At 37.0% G+C, this 19,380-nt stretch overlaps 1 protein-coding gene across 1 annotated transcript in view; it reads left to right on the top strand.

Annotated features, from left to right (window-relative positions):
* IL1RAPL1 (interleukin 1 receptor accessory protein like 1) overlaps positions 1-19,380 on the top strand; it is a 709,594-nt gene that overhangs the window by 408,825 nt on the left and 281,389 nt on the right. Inside the window, exon 6 of the mRNA XM_059911765.1 lies at positions 17,517-17,591. Within this exon, the coding sequence (XP_059767748.1) occupies positions 17,517-17,591 (75 nt within the window). The remainder of the gene's footprint in view (positions 1-17,516; positions 17,592-19,380) is intronic.

Raw genomic sequence — 19,380 nt, forward strand, 5'->3', positions numbered from 1 at the left:
CTCCCACCGTCTTCCCACAGCATTAAATGGAAACTCCTTTCTTGGAGTAACTCCAGCCAACACCTTGCAATCAGCCTTGAATCTCCCTAACCCTTTACCTCGTGTCCCGCATTCCAAGGATCTACCTTGGAAGTAGAGTCAGTACATGAACACTTCTCTGCCTCTGCCACTGCTGCCTTAATCCAAACCAACAAATCTCATCTGGACTATTGTGATTGCCTCCTACCATGTCAACCTGCTCCCCCATCCCAACAGTGGATTTTCCCACAGCCGCAAAAGTGAACCCTAAAACACGAGTTCGATCATGTTACTCTCTTCTCAGAAATCACCAATGACTTTCAATCCCTAGGTCCAAACGAAACGTGCAAAGCCGTAAGTGATCTGGCTCTCTGGTATTTCTCTAACTTCACACCCTTCTGCTCTTAGCTCATTTCCTCAACTCGTTCGCCTGTGTATACAATGGCCTATTCACTACTCCTCACATATTCCAGGCATGGTCCCACCTAAGTGTTTTTGAAATTGCTCTTCTCGTCGCCTGGAATGCTCTTCTCGTCGCCTGGAATGCTCTTTTCCTGGATATTTACATGGCCTCTATCATCACTTCCTTTAGGTTTCCACTCAAATATCTCTTTATCAGTAAGATCTTCCCTCACCAGCCTTTATAAAAGACAGCACTGCTCTCAATTCTCTTACCTTGCTATATTTTCTTATTTGCCTCTATAATCTCCCTGTGTCTTTCCCCTCTGCATGCAGGCTTTGTTTCGTTCACTGCCAGTTCTCCAGCACTAAGAACAGTGCCTGGTGCACAGAGGTCTTCAGTGAGTATGTGCACAAAGCACACCCATCGGACTATTCGTTCTACCTCAATCTCCACCAGCTGTAAAATAGTACTTAGAGTACCTGGTTCTTTTTTTGTTTTCATGAGCATAGCTCTGCGATATCTTAGCTCTTCAGTAGAAAAGCCCATTCAAATCCAAGCCCTCACGGAGCTCATCTCTCCATCTCTGACTTGACTAGTCTGTGCTCTGGAAACTGGGCTGTGAAAAGCAGGTACTGCTGCGTCTTGCATTCCTTGGATTGCCTAGCACTTAGTACCAGAGTGATAAAGCCTGCATAACAAAGGTTCTTCCAATGACTTAAAATCATTATAAAGAAAAGACGCTTTCTGTATCTTGGGGAACAACTTGAAAGTTCACAAACACTTCAGTGCTACCAATTTCCTAGACTTGCCATTTGCTTCCATCCACTTCTCAAATAACCATGGTGTCTGCAATTCATCTTCTGTGTCCACAACAAGCAACTCGCCTTTCCTCTTCCTCCTTGTCTTTTTGCTTTAACGAGAAAGAAGACTTCCTACTCTTCTTTTGTCTTAAAAACTTGTCCTAAGATTTCAACATTCCATTTTCTGATTTATATTGCCAGAAAGTTTCCTAGTTCTTTGTGGGTGCAGGAACCATGAAATTCAACATCAGTGTTTGTCATAACACTTTGCAAAAGCCTTCATAGTCAGTGATATCTGTCAGCTTGGGTTTTAGCCTTTTTCAAATATCTTTGACATTATGAATACCTGTCTTTTTAATTAGAAATACCAACCTGATTAGTAATTTTTTTTTAAGAGGACCAGACACTATACTTCTCTGATCGTGTGGGACTGGATATCAACTAAGGCACAGCTTTCCAACTGATGTGCAGTGACACATGGCTGTGCCCCAAATGCATTTCAGGTGTGCTAAGATACCAACTCCTATAAGCTCTTCAGGGCAGCTGGAGCCCCTAGACCAATCACTTCTGACCACAAGATTTTTTACCCCAGGGTGCCCTACAAAAATAATTTCCAAATGTGTCATGGCATGAGAAAGCTTGAGAGTAATTCTAGTCCATCACTGCATAAAAGAACTTTCTGCAGTAATAGAAATGTTCCAGATCTGCCTGTCCAATAAGGTAACCACAAGACACATGTGGTTATTGAGCTCTTGAAATGTGGCTAGTGTGACTCAAGCTAGTGGTTACTATATTGGATAGTGCAGCTCGAATATAAACTCTAAACTATATAATCTATTAGGAACCAAAGATGAAAAATAAGCACAATTTAGCAATTTATCAGGCTCAACGAATATTAATTTGAAGTGTTAACAACCCATTGTGGGACCAGCGGGCACAAATTAAATTAATAGAGCACTAGCTTGAGAATACAGGCATGAAAGCAGACCTAATCTTTTAATGTGGCTAACATAGTTGGATATTTGCTGGCTGACTCTAGCTGTGTTCTCTTGTTGTCTTCTTTTTCTTTGATAATGTGGTGATGTGTGGCAAATGACAGTGTCATTGCCTGAAAGTGGCTTCAAAGTCATACCTGCAGGCCTTACCTTATTGAGTTCAGGTCAATTGTGGCATTTACATTGTTCTTCTAATGGGGCCTGGAGCAATCTAATAATTTGCCTTTAGGTCCTACAGACCATGTGGTGTTTACCATCCACCTCTCCATCTTAAATGAGCTGACAGTCATTGATGAGGCCAGTGCTGTGTTTAGCAATGCTTTTATGCTAGGTTAATCAGTATGGAATTAACTATTGCTTGCAGCCATTGCCTTTGAAGCATTGTTTAATCCAAGCAAGAGCATTCTGGAGTATGTAGATGTATGAATCAAAATTCACAACCGAATTCCAATTTACAGTGAGGAAAAACAGTTTAGATAATCTATTGTTTATTTATAAATTAATCCTAGGAGATGATTAATAACTGGCCTTCACCTCATGATTCCTATATTTGTTAATTCTTTCAATAAAATGTTTTTGGAGGTGCCTATTTGCCCATATTTCTCAAAATGACTCTGATCCAGTGTGTCCCACTACCTCATTAACCTCTCTGCTTACATGATATATCAAGTCCAGCTGTTTCTTTATTCATGCTGCTCCCTCTTTTTGGAATGACCTGTTCCTCCTCTCTTCTCAGGTACGTTTTATCCTTACTTCTGGAGGTCTTCAAATCCCTAATATTAGTGTTAATGCACACTAGCAGTTATGAAGCACATTTTCTGTGTTAGGCCTAATATCAGCTACCCTCATGAGGTAGCTCATTTAAACTTCACGACAAACCTTTAAAAGATCAATTTCTTCAAGAAATATATTTTATATCTACCTTATAGATGAGGAAGCTGAGTTTCAAACATGTGAAGCAATTTTCATAAAAATTTTATAATGGAACAAAGCCAAGGTTGGAACCTAGGACTTCCTGACTCTAAATAAAGCCTTTGACTTTTCCATTGCAGATACAGAAGACAAAGAGGTCTATTAAAGGAGTCTATTAACTATTAACCTTGTACTCCTTGAAACACGCTTTATGGCTTCCTTGTTTGACTTCTTGATTTCCATTCCTTGTCTGCATTGTGCTGTCATCTTACTTCCTATGTCATGGTGCCTTCTCATACCAATAGAAAACCAATTATTTGCCAAGTGTGTGAGAGGGAGCATGGTGGACAGGGAAAGTCTTGGTCTTTCTGGGCAGTCTAGTTCAAGTACAGTTATCTACTCTACCTATTACATGTTCCTCATCCGTGAATCTCTCTCTGATGAATATCCTATTTCTTCCATCCCTTAACTTAGAACTGTGATATCACCCATAGCCAGGAATACAGAGTTCATCTTTTTATTAAATAGGGTCTTTCATTTGTTGTTGTGTTACTGGTCATGTATCTTCAACCAGAGTGTAAATTACTTGCATGTATCTTGTTCTGTACTTACTTGGCCTTGCCCTATGGCACCAACCCAAATGCTAGGCTAATAACTGGCATACAGTGATTACACACTGTTGACTGAGTGATTATCTTCATCTTTACATTATAAGTGGACAAAAAGAGACATCATAAAATTAAAATTCATTCCTCAGAGATGAGAAACATAGCTGGATATACTAACTCCTGGTCATAAATCACTCAAACAAGGATGACATATTTCTCATATAACTATACAAATAGTTGGTACTTATTATTTTTTAAAGGGTACTAATAGTTATTTTCTGGATTCATGTAGTGTATTTTCTAGATGAGTAAGTTTTCTAAACTAACTGAAGCTTGTCTCAGCCATCGAAAATGTATTTTTAATGAACAGTTTTTAATGTAAATCTTCAGAAAAAAGGAGCATACAATTACTGCCTTTTAAAATAAAATGCATGAAATACAGTTAAGTTTTTCCTTAAGTCATTCTACCTAAGTTTTTTGAGCATCCACTATATTCTACCTGTTATAGAAGACACTAAAAACATTAGGGACATGAAGGTTAAAAAAAAATTTTTTTTTAACCACCATAATCCCTGTTCTCAGGGAGTTTACACTTTCAAGAGGAAGTCAGATGTGTAGAAGGAAAAGTTACAACCCAGCCTCTTAAAGGTTGGATAGACGTGAGGAAACTTTAGCCTGAGAATTGATACCTGTGGTAGTTATGGAAGGTGAGTTAGGATTTAAGAAGGAGCAATATGACGTTCCAGAATGAGCATAGGAGGCACGTTCCAAAAGAATCTAAGAGAATGGTGAACTGGGAAAATGGTAGACTGTTCAGAGTGCTTGATGCAGAGCAGTCTGAGGCTAGTTCTAGACTAAAGGAGCATAAAAAATTCACATGGGATCATGTTACTTGCCTCCTTACAAACCTCCATTGATCCCATATCAATTACTGAATAAAAGTCTTAACTTGTTAAAGTATCTAAGAAATGTAAGCAAGCCCAGCCCAGATGAGCAAAGCCACATGTTTGACCGGGAATTGACCACAGATGCATGAGTGAGCTGAGCAAAGATCATTCCAGCTTGGGCGAGATCCACTGAACCCCGCAGGTGTCTCATGGACTCACGAAAAATAATAAATGGCCACTATTTTAAGCTACTAAGATTTAGGGTAATTTGTAACTCAGTAATATTTAGCTGATAAATTGTATTAGTGCTTTTTTCCTAAAGTAAAATGCCTTTGCTCTATTTATTATAAACAAAGAAATGGGAAGACGTATAGAAACGAATTTTGCTGAGCAAATAGCGCTGTGGTATTGCTTTGAGCTGGCATAGATACAGTTCAATTTCATTTCATTTCTTGTTATAAACTTGGCTCAAAATTGCTCATTTATACTTCACTATATGGACATATGTAGATACATGCACATATTCATGCTATATATAACATTCAAAAAATTTACCAAACCAAACCCTAAAGTTTTCATATCCGTGATATTTTTGAAAAACTGTTTTTATTTTGGATAATTTCAAGCATAATGGACACAAAAATAGAGTAGCATAATGAAATTCCATGTACCCATCACTCAGTTACAGTAATTATCAACATCCTGTGGATGTTGTTGTTTGTAACAGGCTTTTGTTTTGGTACTCGTTTTCTTTTCGAGGATATGAGTCGTGTTCAATGCAACTAAGAACAAATTTGCAGTTTGTTCCTGCACTGCTGAAAAGAAAATTCTTAAAATGACTAACCCCAGTTTGTTGCCAAGTAACCCTTAGCTATGCACTGATAGCAAAAGTAATATAACAGCATTAGCAGCGTAATTAGATTTTAATAGCAGTTTTATTTAAAGAGTGCCTGATCTTATTGCTCATAGGCATGCTTTTCTTTCTTGGATTTCTTTTTTTTTTGGTGGTAATCACATTTTTAATGACTTGTGATAGACTTTCCTTTTATGAAACAACAGAAAACTGCCATAGGAGCTCTTTAGTAAGCGTTTAGACGTTGTTGAAGCTGCTTAAAATCCTTTTAGATAGGAGGTTATTATTTGATAAATAACTGTTTTTATAAAATGATTTCTGCAAAAAAGATTAATTCCCAACAGTGTTATTTGAATGAATGATACCAATCTAAACAGGAAAAAGTGATGATTATGCAGCCGAGTAAGTTATAGCTGAATAAATGAATGAATGGAAATTTAGGTTTCTGTTTTTTCACTGTAACCAGAATAGAGAAAACAAAATGCTTTTCCTTCAGTCTGCCTTCCAGATGGATTTCTTGGGAAGGAAGGAAGTATGATATGAAAGGAGGGAGGGAGGGAGAAGAGAAGGAAGAAAAGAAGGAAAGGAAGATGGGAGGGAGGGTAAACAGAAAGGGAAGAAAGAAGGGAAGAAAAAGGAAGAAAGGGGTGGAAGGAGAGATGCTAATTATCTGTAGGCATATTTCTTTAAGCAGTCATGTCATTAAATATCACAAGCAGCCTGTAACTTAGTATACAGTATTTATATTACTATTATATTGGAATTTTGGGGTTCCAACTGTACAGAAATTAGATTTGATTCAAAGACTATCAGAGGAAACTGTGCTATCTCCCAGTGCAACCTTATCATTGACAGAGGTCAAGAAAGTTAAAGCAAGTGCAGAAGTTGAATATATCAATATTTGACAAATCTACTGTTACTGTCCCATAAGAAGCTGACCACCAGTGAAATTTAATTCATCGAGAAGAATGCAATTCAGTAATAGTAGAATTGTTTGTTTAATTTATGTTTCCACATTTTATGCAAAAGTGATGTTATTTTTTTTACAGGATATGGGTGGTTATAAAGTCACTCTAAAGGAAGTCTCTAATATTTTATATAATTGCTACAAAAATTTAAAAATTTTAGTTCATATATATAAACCTTGGATTTCAATGGAGAATATGCTTTTGAAGGTTCATTTTCTCTTTGGTAACAATTTTAATGGGATTTCTAGAATGCTTCCCCTTATTTTGGTCCACTGTCATAATGAGAGCCTCAAATTGTATGTCATCATCAAGTTCTGTATTCATTAAAGGGTTCTGCTTATGAGAGCCGATGACAGACGTAATCCTCTCTTCTAATCTTCAGAAATCAGTGTTAGGCTTATTCAAATTCTACAGTAAAAGCTTCATGATTGTGAAATACAGTTGAGTCCTAACACAGACCTTTCCGTCTCTCTGTTTCCAAAATCCATCAAAATATTTTTCCCCAAGTCTTCCCCATATCATCAGAAACCCCAGGAAAAAAATAAGGTGTCTAATAGAAACTACATTAGAAATCACAAATGTTGGAAAGTAGACTACAGAAATGGAAAGCATGTGACCATTAAAATCAAATGACATAGGTTCAGATCTTGGCATCTGTCCTCACTGGCTGTTGGTTTGGGGAGAAGCTTCTGGATTTTTTCATTGTAGCAAATGGACGATCAAATGAAATAATGTAACTGCACACCCCAAAACAGTGTGTTAATTTTTCCTACACATATGCTTATTTGCAATCTTACATTTATGTTCTTGTGTCTTAAAAGCCTTAAATTTATGCTGAGAGTTCCAGCTTACCTGTCAATTTAATAGTTTGTGAATGAAATTAAGCAAAGTATGCTATGTTAGCTTTTAATGATAAATTGAGATATTACATGGGCTCCTTTGTTTTTAATCTCTGGCTAGATTCCTTGAATACTTACTGCCACTTACCAAAAAAAATGTATATATAATACATATGTATACATATATATATTTTTTAGACTACCTTCTGTTGGTAAATATGTGTTCAGTGATTGCAAACAACTTTCAAATTAAGTGAAGTATAATAGTACAACATTAGGAAGATTTTGCTGTGAAATAATTATGTAATATTTCATCACCTAAATGTTTTATAATAGGTTTGAATTATTTCTGCAGTTCTGGGATGCCTCCAGTACTCTGCATTAGATGGTTTGTTCTATGTCTTTAGAGAAGAACCTCTTATTTTTTAGTTGTTTGGGTAGGGACGAGAGGCCTTGGTGGTGGTCATTCTCGCTATAAGGGTTTGGAAGGAGGAAGAGGTTACTCATTCTTTATATGGACTCTCACATTAATTCTCCTCATTTTGGCCTCCCGTCTCTCCCTTGTACCCTGTCAGACATACCTGACCTTTCTGTGTGCTAAGCCTATGCAGACTTTCATACACCCTTCATGGCTCTCTTGATTGCTGTGGTCCGCTCTACGGTGACCCAGACTACAGCTTCCTCCATCCTGTTTCATCAATCCTCATGTTTTCAATAGCTTTCTGTCTACTAGAAAATTAAAGTCTCTTGTCCAATTCAGGCTTGAAATATAGGTAATACAACCGCTTTAAATACACGGTTATCATCAGGCAGGGCTTCTCAAGCTCGGCATTACTGATATCTGGCACAGGATAATTATTGTGAGGGGCTTTTGTGTGCACTGTAGGATGTTTAGCAGCATCCCTTGTCAAATAGCACCCCCCTCGCCAGTTGTGACAACCCCAGTTGAAAACCACTGTCAAAGAGCCATACCAGTGAGTAATCGTGCAAGATACTATAACATGAAGAAAAAGCCAAGAGGTGTGAATATCTTCTACATTGAAGTATGATATAAATAAACCAACCCAATACAATTTGGAAGGACATTAAAGTACATTACACTATACTATGGAAATGTGATGTCTTACTGTGATATTCCAAGCCAAGCAGAGAATAAAATATTTTCTGACTTTCAGTAGTAACATGGTGCCTTTTGTGTATTCCACAATTTCCCTTAATAAGCATTTCCAGACAGCCTGGGATTTATTATTTTCGTTTCTTGAGGGCCTTTTATCTACTAATATAAAAAGAAAAAAATGATATGATAATTTTGCTTACTTTCTCATTACTAGGGAAGAGATACTTTCCCTTATAGGACCTATAATTTTTTGGAATTGACTATTGTCCCTAGAAGCTAATTGGTGACCGTTAATTCCTTCTTTGCCTGTCAACAGAAGTGAAAACAGTAGCGGGCATGCTCACCTACTTGATTATAGGTATTATATCAATCAGCATTCTTTTCCTAGGGTTCATCATAATTTCTGCAGATAATTATGTATTGTTTCCTTTTTCTCACCACTTTTTTGCTTTAGCTTTGACTACACACAGATTTATTTAAGATGGTTGAAATCAGTCATGCAGTCAGAATTTATCCCCACAGCAGTTGTGCAAAATTCAATGCAGCAGTTGTTTTAAAAATAAGAATTAAAAATATTAAACCACCTTTATTTATTCTGTCTACCTATGCTCTCTTTTGTTTGCCCTTCATATTCTTCTCAGCTCATTAGGTCAGAATCAGGGTGTAGTGGGTGACTGAATGAGTTCTAGAATCGACCATGAGTCTGGATGCAGCAAGCAGGGCTGCAGACAATGGAAGCTGGGAAGCAGGTCTTAAGAGACAACCGTAGAAGGTGGCAAGTGAATAACCTGAGCCCTAACATTAGCTCCATGTTAGTTAACTTTTCCTATATTCTTAAGTGATTCTATTTTAAAAACAAGTATTGAATGAATATAATCTTTTCATTGTTTATGTTACCTGGGAGGTTTTTCAAGATAATGGGAAGTGATGAAATATAAATTCTATAATGTCTTTGTTAGTACTTCACAATTAATATTTTTAAATAAGAAAAAACTAAATTATATATGATGATATTAAATTTGCTGATTGAATATGTGCCACATATCATTGAACCAAGGGAATACTAGAGAGTCGTTCTTAGTATCTTGACTAAGCATGCTTCTGATTCTATTAGTCAAAAATAAGTTTGGTGGTATACATATTTTTTTATGAATGGTGTTAAAGCAAAGGATAGTAGAGGTTAGCCAAAGTTTATCTCATGATAAATGAATATGGCATTAGCCTGAAACATGAAACTTTTTTTTTAAGACCATTTTCTCAGTCCTCTGGGAGACCAGAGGAGAAGATGAGTTGTCAGCCAGTGGCTTGGTTTTTCAAAATATAAATCATTGATCAGTAGTAAAATTCTCTAGCCTCTATGGATAATTGGAGGTGACTGAATTGATTTATAAAAACGTGTCTCTTGATTCCTACTATCTTATAAAACTGCCCCTCTTGTACTGCCCCCGTATCATTAAGTAGCACTGCCCTTCATGTGTTTGCTCAAGTGCATAACTGGGGATCCCCCTTAACTCCTAGATTTTCATTTACATTCCATATCAAATCCATCAGTAAATTTTGTTAGTTCTACCTACCAAATAGGTATTTAAAGGAAAAAATCCTACCATTTCCAGCAGCAGCACTAATGTATCATCACCATTTGGTGTACTGCTTCAATACCCTCCTTACTGGCCTTCTGCCTCCACACTACTCCGTCCTCCTAGACGTGAACATCAAGGTGCCAGAGTGATACTTTTGGCATATAAATGTTACCAGAAGCTCTCTCCACAAGTCTCCAGTGCATTCTCATTAGGTTTAGAGTAAAACCCAAGTCTTTTCCATGTTCTACAAGGCCGTGCCTGAATCGGCCCATGACTATCTCTGAACTCATTGCCGCTCTTTCCTTTTGTCAAGATAGCTGTAATGATCTGTGCCTTCCCTCAAACATGCCAAGTGCACTCCCATTTCATGGTCTTTGCACCCTCCTCTGCCTGCCGTAATCTTCCTCCAGGTATTTCCATGGCTGATTCCCTCCTTTCACAGAGATCTGTTTCAAAGATCTTCAAAGCAATCTTTCCTGACATTCCTCTAAAATAGCACCTGCACTAGCTGCTTTGTTTTCTTTTTCTTTTTTTATAAATTTATTTATTTTATTTATTTACTTTTGGCTGCGTTGGGTCTTCGTTGCTGCACGTGGGCTTTCTCTAGTTGCTGCGAGCAGGGGCTACTCTTCGTTGCGGTGCGCGGGCTTCTCACTGCAGTGGCTTCTCTTGTTGCGGAGCACGGGCTGTAGGGGCGCGGGCTTCAGTAGTTGTGGCACATGGGCTCAGTAGTTGTGGCTCGCGGGCTCTAGAGCACAGGCTCAGTAGTTGTGGCGCATGGGCTTAGTTGCTCCACGGCATGTGGGATCTTCCCGGACCAGGGCTCGAACCCATGTCCCCTGCATTGGCAGGCGGATTCTTAACCACTGCGCCACCAGGGAAGTCACAGATGCTATATGTTCTACAGTACTTAGAACTACCTGATATTATGTTATGCATATATTCGTTTACATGTATAGTTTCCATCTCCCTCTCTGGAATGCAAGCTCCATGAGAGCAGGAGTTGTGTCTGTCTGGTTCACTGTTATACCCTCTAGTAGCTAGAAAAATTCCTGGCAAAGAGAAGATGTTTTAAAAATATTTGTTGAAATGAATGAATGAACATATTTTTTAATTTGCATTATAAGCTACACTTATCAAACTATATGAATAACATATTAAGTATCAAAGCTAGTCAAATTAATTTTTGATTTTCCTGAATACATGCATTTTGATAGATTATATTAAGAGTTACATCCTTGGGAGTATTTGCTTTATCACTTTGACATGACTCCTAGATCAAGGTTATCATGTATATGGTGTTAGTTTGTTCATAAACCGCTTTCCCTGCACTCTCTGCTCAGTTGATTTGCCACTCCTTCCTCTTTGAGGCTTCTGAGGCTCCATGGCTCCACAATTACCATAATTGTTTGCAACAGAAAGGAAAAATTTTGCCAATCCCAGTGCATTAGAGATAAGTGAAAAGTTAAGCACCTCTCTTCCCCCAAATGGCTTCACCTAGTGTACACTGATACTTTCTCCCATCCATTCATTTTTTTTCTCCCAAGGAACATGAGGTTTTATCTACTTGCTATATATCTCATGAGTGCTATGCTCCACTATTAAGAACTAATGTTAAAACATTCCAGACCAAAGAAAGCAGAACTGAAATCCCATTTTGAGTCACTGAAGCTCTATGAGTAATTCACATTCCGTTGCCTTGCTAGGACAATAGGCAGTTGGTTGTCAAGTCTTATAAGTTAAAAAAAAGTACATGCAGACAGCAAAACAAACCAAAAATCTCCATTGTAAAATGGCGTGTGTTGGTGGGATTGCCACAGAGCGTGTTTTATAGTCAGCTGAATAAATCTGAGAGTATTGTTTTGTGATCAGATTTAGCTGGTAGATTTAAATAGGGTCATAAAGAAATTACCTCTGAGTATAGCACTCATCACAATGCATCATATATGCGTTCTCATCTCATACATTCTTATGTATAACTCCATGCCTTATTGGTCATTTTATTTCTAATATAGTACTTATTATTTGCAGGTACTTCGTAAAGGCTCTTGAAATTGACTCGTGGAGTTATATTTTAATTATGTATCTAGGTTGTAAGCTCTGTGAGGGTTAAAAGCTGTGTTTTGTTTGCCTTTGTTTGAGTCCTTTACAATCCCAGTACCTTGCTTGCATATCTAAAAGTCTTCAAAATGCTCTTGTTGAATTGTGTTTTTGAAGGATGGACCAGTTCTCCTGCTATGGAAACTAATGTAGGAAATATTAATGATTCTTAAATTCAGGATTTAAATGCCTTTTGAACCCTTATCTAAATATCCAGTTCATTATTTTACAAACAGTATTTTTTTTTTCTTCTCAGGCTACAAAGAATGCTAAATGCTATTGTCCCAAACTTCGATGGATATCATTAGAACAGATGTATTTTCCATCTAATATATCCAGGCATTTAATCTGTTATCCTATTTAATCCTCACACCAAGCCATAAGGGGAAAATGTCACATTTTTTATATAAGGAGACTGAGACTCATAGAGTTTAAGTAACTTCTCCAACTTGCCAAACCAACCAGGTCTAACTTCTAACAGTCAGAATTTATTAGACCCATGTCTCCCTGAAAACTATGTGTATTATCTTTCTTACCTTACCATAATGCTTCTAAGAAACAAAGCAGAGAAGGCACTACTTAAAATACATTTTGAAAAGTATCTATGATTTTGAAAGAACAGATTTTGTGGTAGGACAATTTTAAGTATCCAAGAAATATTAATTATTCTCAAGAGTATTTGAGGGACTAAAATTAAATTTTAGAGGGATGTCAGAACAAAGGTACACTCATCCTAAATATCTCATATTTCTCTTCTCTTTAAGAACATTAGAAAAATTCGAGAATACTGGCCTCATTGCCCTGGTCTCTTGTCACTTTTGCTTTGGAAAATTGGATCCTCTTTTTCACTATTCCATAACCCAAGTGTACATGGCATGGGGAAAAAAGAGAGAGACTTCATCTCTTCATAATTATTTAGGGAACGTTAACATAAGAATTATTCCTATACACAACTGTGTGTATACCGCCTTCCAGATGTTTCTCTAACTAGCAGCTGGTAAGCAAAACAAACGTCCTTTAAATTGTTCCTTCTACTCTGAAGAACGGTTTTGTCTATTGGGACATATTAATAACTCTGTAAAAGATTTTTATTTTAAAATAAAAATAAAGATTTTTAATTTCAAAGTAAAAACACTTTAAAAATAACTATGTTATCTTTAATGTTGTCAGTGGGATATTCTGAAGAATAAAATGAGAGCTTGAAAATATTTTTGTTGGTGGATTCATAGAAATATTCCAATGCATAGGTAGCCAGAGAAACATCTATACTATAATTGTTGTGTATTTTTTTTGTAGACAAAATGTGATTAGGATTTAAAATCAGCCTGTGCTTCATGTCACTACTGTCAGACTTACTTTATTTTTTCAATGATTTCAGCTTAGTGAGTGTGTGTGTGTGTGTGTGTGTGTGTGTGTGTGTGTGTGTGTGAATGAGAGAGAGAGAGAGAGAGAGAGAAGGAAAGAAAGGGTCCCAAAAGGCAAGATGTTTTCTTGACAATAAAATGTTAGTTGGTCTAGTCATGGTCTAATGCTTATTACTTTGCTTTTTATTGTAACTAATTTGTTTGAGTTCCTTCCAGTCGTACTTTTGCCCATGCAGAAAATGAAGAGGGCTTTGTGTTTGTGTGTTCATTTTGTTTGGTCATTACCATTCCTGCATTTGTTTGCCAGTTCTGTCTTCTGTCAATTCGATTCAACTAATATTTGTTAAACACCATAAAGTGTCAGAAACATTCAAATAATGGATAATTCAGCACATGTCTTTTCTTTGTGGGAGCACAATTGGTCACCCTCAAATGACTGTGGAGCTATATCTTAGCTTTAATGGTCACCCCATTTCACAGTCATGTGTCAAATCTGTAGTCAGCTGTTGTGTTCTCTGATAGTTTCAGTTCACTTTTATCAAAGACAAGTGAATCATACAAGAAACATGCCTCAACAATATCCCTCTAGAGCATAATATCAGAACTTAGAGATGACAGATTACACAGTACGAGTGCTCTGCTGTAGGTTATAGTCACTTATTTGCATGTTTTTGCTCTCCTAACAGATTGCTCACACCTTGAGGGGAAACATTGCACAGGGCTAGTAGTTGCTTGACAGAACTGGGAGGCAAAGATCTAGCAAGGACTCTAGCTTGAATTTGCTCTGTTACCTTTGGCAAACCAGTTGTGCTTTTTACACCTCGGATCTTTGACCTCTAACACAAGGGAGTTGAATTATAGATTTGTCTGGGTATATTCCCAGGAGCGGGGTTGCTGGGTCATAGGGTAACTCTATTTTTAGTTTTCTTAGGAACCTCCATACTGTGTTCCACAGTGGCTATACCAACTTACATTCCCACCAACAGTGTAGGAGGGTTCCCTTTTCTCCACACCCTCTCCAGCATTTGTTATTTGTAGACTTTTTAATGATGGCCATTCTGACCAGTGTGAGGTGGTGCCTCATTGTAGTTTTGATTTGCATTTCTCTAATTATTAAAAAGACACATGCACCCCCATGTTCATAGCAGCACTGTTCACAGTAGCCAAAACATGGAAACAACCTATATGCCCATTGACAGATGAATGGATAAAGAAGATGTGGTACATATATACAATTGAATACTACTCAGCCATAAAAAAGAATGAAATAATGCCATTTGCAGCAACATGGATGCAACTAGAGATTATCATACTAAGTGAAGTAAGTCAGAAAGAGAAAGACGAATCCCATATGATATCACTTGTATGTGGAATCTAAAATATGACATAAATGAACCTATGTACAAAACAGAAACAGACTCATAGACAGAGAACAGACCTGTGGTTGCCAAGGGGGAGGTGGGGAGGGAGAGGGATGGACTGGGAGTTTGGGGCTGGTAGATGCAAACTGTTACATTTAGAGTGGATAAACAACAAGGTCCTACTGTAAAGCACGGGAACTATGCTCAATATCCTGTGATAAACCATAATGGAATAGAATATTTTAAAAAGGGTGTATATATGTGTATAACTGAGTCACTTTGTACATCAGAGACTGGCACTACATTGTAAATCAACTATACTTCAATAAAAAAAAGAAACAAATGTAAAAAAAAAGAGTAAAAAATTAAATAAATAAAACAAGGGAGTTGAATCAGCCCAGAATTTTTCACTATTGCCATTATTTTTTAACTTCTGATTACTGTAAGATGTAAAGGCAGAAACCAAAGATATTCCAAAGCCACTATCACAATACCTAGCACATTATAGTGTCCAATATGCATCAGTTGAGTTGAATTGGATTTGGGGGGTTAAAATCTTGGACGGAATACTGATGTGTAAGTAAAAGCAGAGCTACTTATATCAAGAGAGGGGTAGGCAGTACAACAAGGTATGGAGTCAAGGCCCTCGGTCCACCCCTTATCTGTATCTGCATTTCACCTGCCCAGAGGGGCACTGTGGAAACCATAGGGCTTTAGGGAACACAATTTAAAAATCAAAGAACTTAATAAGCTTATAATTTTTTCTGGCTTGAACACTCTGATCCCTCTGTTAACTTGGAGTTGTCCCATGAGGATAATATGGAAGGATCTTAAGGATGTAACATTATGCCATGGGGTGGGTGGTGTGTTGGGGTGGAGAACCACACAACCGTTTTATATTTCTGAACAAATGTCCTACCTATGGATTTTATTATCTTTCTCTACAGATGTTTTCTTTTATTATAAATTAGTGTGGGATGTGTTTGAACAGGGAACATTTTTCTCAGCTGCTTTCTATAACTGTTGAATTGTCTGCTTGTGACTCTGCAATCACAAGCTTTTATAAACGGAGTTAATTTACTGAAGAAACAGGTTATTTTGATGCCATATTGCTTTTGAAGTTACCTGAAATCATTTGATAACCAGAGCCTAGGAAATGTGGCTCTCTGACCTATTAATGGTGAACTGCTTTGCCAACATTTAGTGACTAACCTACTTATTTAGCTATTAGGAGAATAAAAATCTGTTAAGATCACTTTAGGCAAGACATACAAGTATTCGAGGTTAATCAGAGTGATGTCAAATCTTTGAGAAGAATTTCAAAGTGATTTATCTCATCTTATTACCCCAACTTTCGTTTCCCCTTCCTTCCCATCCCTGTGTTAAATATTAATGAAGATGAATGAATAATGCATTCAATTAGTTATGAACAAAAGCTACTGATCCTATGTGAGGTTGGTCTTCCAAATCAGGACTCTTAAAACTCATTCCTGTTTTTCGGAGCTGGGATGCATCATCCGTTTGTACTGACTGTGTTTTCTGTTAACGAGAGATAGAGGTGAGCTGCCGAAGCAGATTGAATTCTTGAATCCTCTGGTGATGAGGATTTGTGGCCAACTCCGGGCACTGCTGTCTAGATCAGCCTTCTGGTTATCAACCAAACTGACATGTCCTCCTGGCAAGGAAGGAAGCCCTCAAAGCAAAATCATTTAATTTTTCAATCAATTTCAGCAACCCTTAATTGATCATTTCTGCACTTCTTACAGAGTGGAAGTTGCAGTGACAGATTTCACAGGGACCTGGGCATTTCAGTCAGAGAGGATGAGGAGGGAGTCTTTAATGAAGGATCACTGACTATTTGTCTAAAGTCCAGATAGTCTAGTTAGCTAGGAATGAAGAATGCAATGGGAAACCTATCTTCAAGATGCTTAATAGCCAACTCTTAGATCTGTACACTGATCATTGATAAATTGATAAGTGCACAGAGCAGTAATGTGTAGAAGCTAAAAATCAAAGGCAGTATATCATGCAAATTAGCAATAAGTACTATAAAATGTCATGGATAATAGTAATAAGGGGTTCTGACTAAATGAAAAGTATTACTTAAAATGTAACTTGGTGAAAAATATATACTTTTATGCATGTTTGAATATGCAGCTTGTATTTGTAGTAATGTAATGCCACATTGCTGCCTCATTTATAGGAGATGTATGTGAGAAATACTTAATCTAATTACTAAATTATGGGTTTTGAGGCAATGTGATCCAGGGTAGGGAAACTAGGAATGGGATTAAGAAGAAAGAGGTAATATTATGCCCCCCCAAAAATCATTGAAATGCACGATACGGATATCATGTGTATCTTTAATTAACACAGAGAAAATGTAGGGTACCCTTTAAAAAGGAAAGCAAGGTGAAAATTGAAAATATTTGGTGAAGTACAATCATATGTTCTTAAGGACTGACCAATCCTGATTCTGCACTTCAACAGTCTCATGTGACTGCCAATTTGGTAGTGTTATATTTGACTCATGTATAATCTAATAGCTTTTCAGCTCGCCTGAAGGTACTACCTGCAATATGTAAGTCATTACTTGGTAGAATGCTTTGACACACTACTCAGAGAATGAAAAGTACTTGGGAAAATAAACTGTGTTCTATCCTTCAGTTTATGCAGCATAACTATAAGTCTGTATTATTATTGTTTTTCAGCCCCTCTGACTGATAAACCACCCAAGCTTTTGTATCCTATGGAAAGTAAACTGACAATTCAGGAGACCCAGCTGGGTGAGTAATTCTTTAATTCTAGTTAATACACTTTTCTCATTACATTCTGACTGTTAATAAGCCTAGATTGTAACCTGGTGTAATACTCTGAGCTAAGCCCATGTTTATTTAAAGGGAGCAAAATTAGAAAATACCAGCAAATATGGCGTATTCCATCCCCTTGGTGCGTGCATTAGGACCAAGCTGGACATATGGATGTAAAAACTCATGTGTTATTTAGATGGTTGTTGAAAAATTAGATGGGTTTGCTGAAGGGTTTGCTGATGGTATTATTTTGTCATTTTATAAGGCTTGAATTGTTGGGTTTTTTTAAATTTATTTTACTTATTTATTTATTTTTGGCTGCATTGGATCTTTGTGGCTGCGCGCGGGCTTTCTCTAGTTGCGGCTAGCGGGGGCTACTCTTCGTTGCAGTGTGCGGGCCTCTCATTGCGGTGGCTTCTGTTGTTGCAGAGCACGGGCTCTAGGTGCGCGGGCTTCAGTAGTTGTGCCACGTGGGCTCAGTAGTTGTGGCGCGCGGGCTCTAGAGCGCAGACTCAGTAGTTGTGGCGCACGGGCTTAGTTGCTCCGCAGCATGTGGGATCTTCCCCAACTGGGGCTCGAACCCGTGTCCCCTGCACTGGCAGGTGGATTCTTAACCACTGCGCCACCAGGGAAGCCCTTGAATTGGCAGTGTGGAACTGTTTGACTATAATACCCACTAATATGTTAAAATACAATTTTTGAAAATTGGGGGAAAGGGTAGAGATTCATTAAAGTAAATGACACTGTTACAGTTAAAAATCATTTTTATCCAGCCAAATATAATGGACATTGTGATAGTTAAGTTATGGATAATATATTCATAAAATATGAGCAAGTGGCTTTTGGTTAAAGGACTGAAACATAAGAATATGTACAGAATATGCTTTGGTAAAAGTATCTAGTCCACAAATAAGAATTTTAACATATTTATCTTAGAGTTAAGTCTAGAATTTCTTAGTCTGATTTATCTATCTATATTCAGTTATACCAAATTATGGGAAATTTCCCCTCTTGTTTATAAATATATACAGCACATTTCAATTATATTTTTTATTTGAAATATGGTATGCATGTATGTATATATCATAAACTTTAGCAGAAAATTAGTTTTGAGTGGTTTGATATAAAAGGTTATCAAAAGTATAATTTAAACCATATATTCATGTTTGTTAAGGAATTTTTTCTTACATTAACCATTTGAAAGTAGAAATGCATTTAATGAATACAACAACAACAAAAAATTCATAGTCCATCCCTTATGTTATCAATGTTATTATTGTTACTGGGGAGAGAGTTTAAATCAAAATTGTAAATCTGTCTTCAAAATCAAGATTACAGATCTGATAATCTTTACTAATAGCACATCCAAAGTTATAGTGCAAAAAGATAAGATGATGGTTTTAGAGACTATAAAATTATTATAGTCAACAGATTTCCAACATTGGAAATATTCACTCACTTTGAGGCATGAACATATGTAATTTTTATACAAGTCAGGGTATTAATGTTTCTTTGATGATAAACCTAAGGCTTTGGATTAATTCCATATACATGCAAGTAGTTTTATAATTGTCATTATTTTGAGATGGGAGACTACAAGCAGCATTAAAGCCATGCTGTATATGAAACAAACGTATTAAAATTGTATCACGCTCTTTACTCATGCTATGGTATATTGAGGTATATTAGATGTTATTGCTACTTTGAAAAGAAATTTTGAAATATAAATTTTCATAAGCGGCCATTCTCATACAGACCTTTCAAT

Source organism: Balaenoptera ricei, chromosome X, assembly GCF_028023285.1.
Source record: "Balaenoptera ricei isolate mBalRic1 chromosome X, mBalRic1.hap2, whole genome shotgun sequence".
NCBI classification, from domain to species: Eukaryota; Metazoa; Chordata; class Mammalia; order Artiodactyla; family Balaenopteridae; genus Balaenoptera; species Balaenoptera ricei.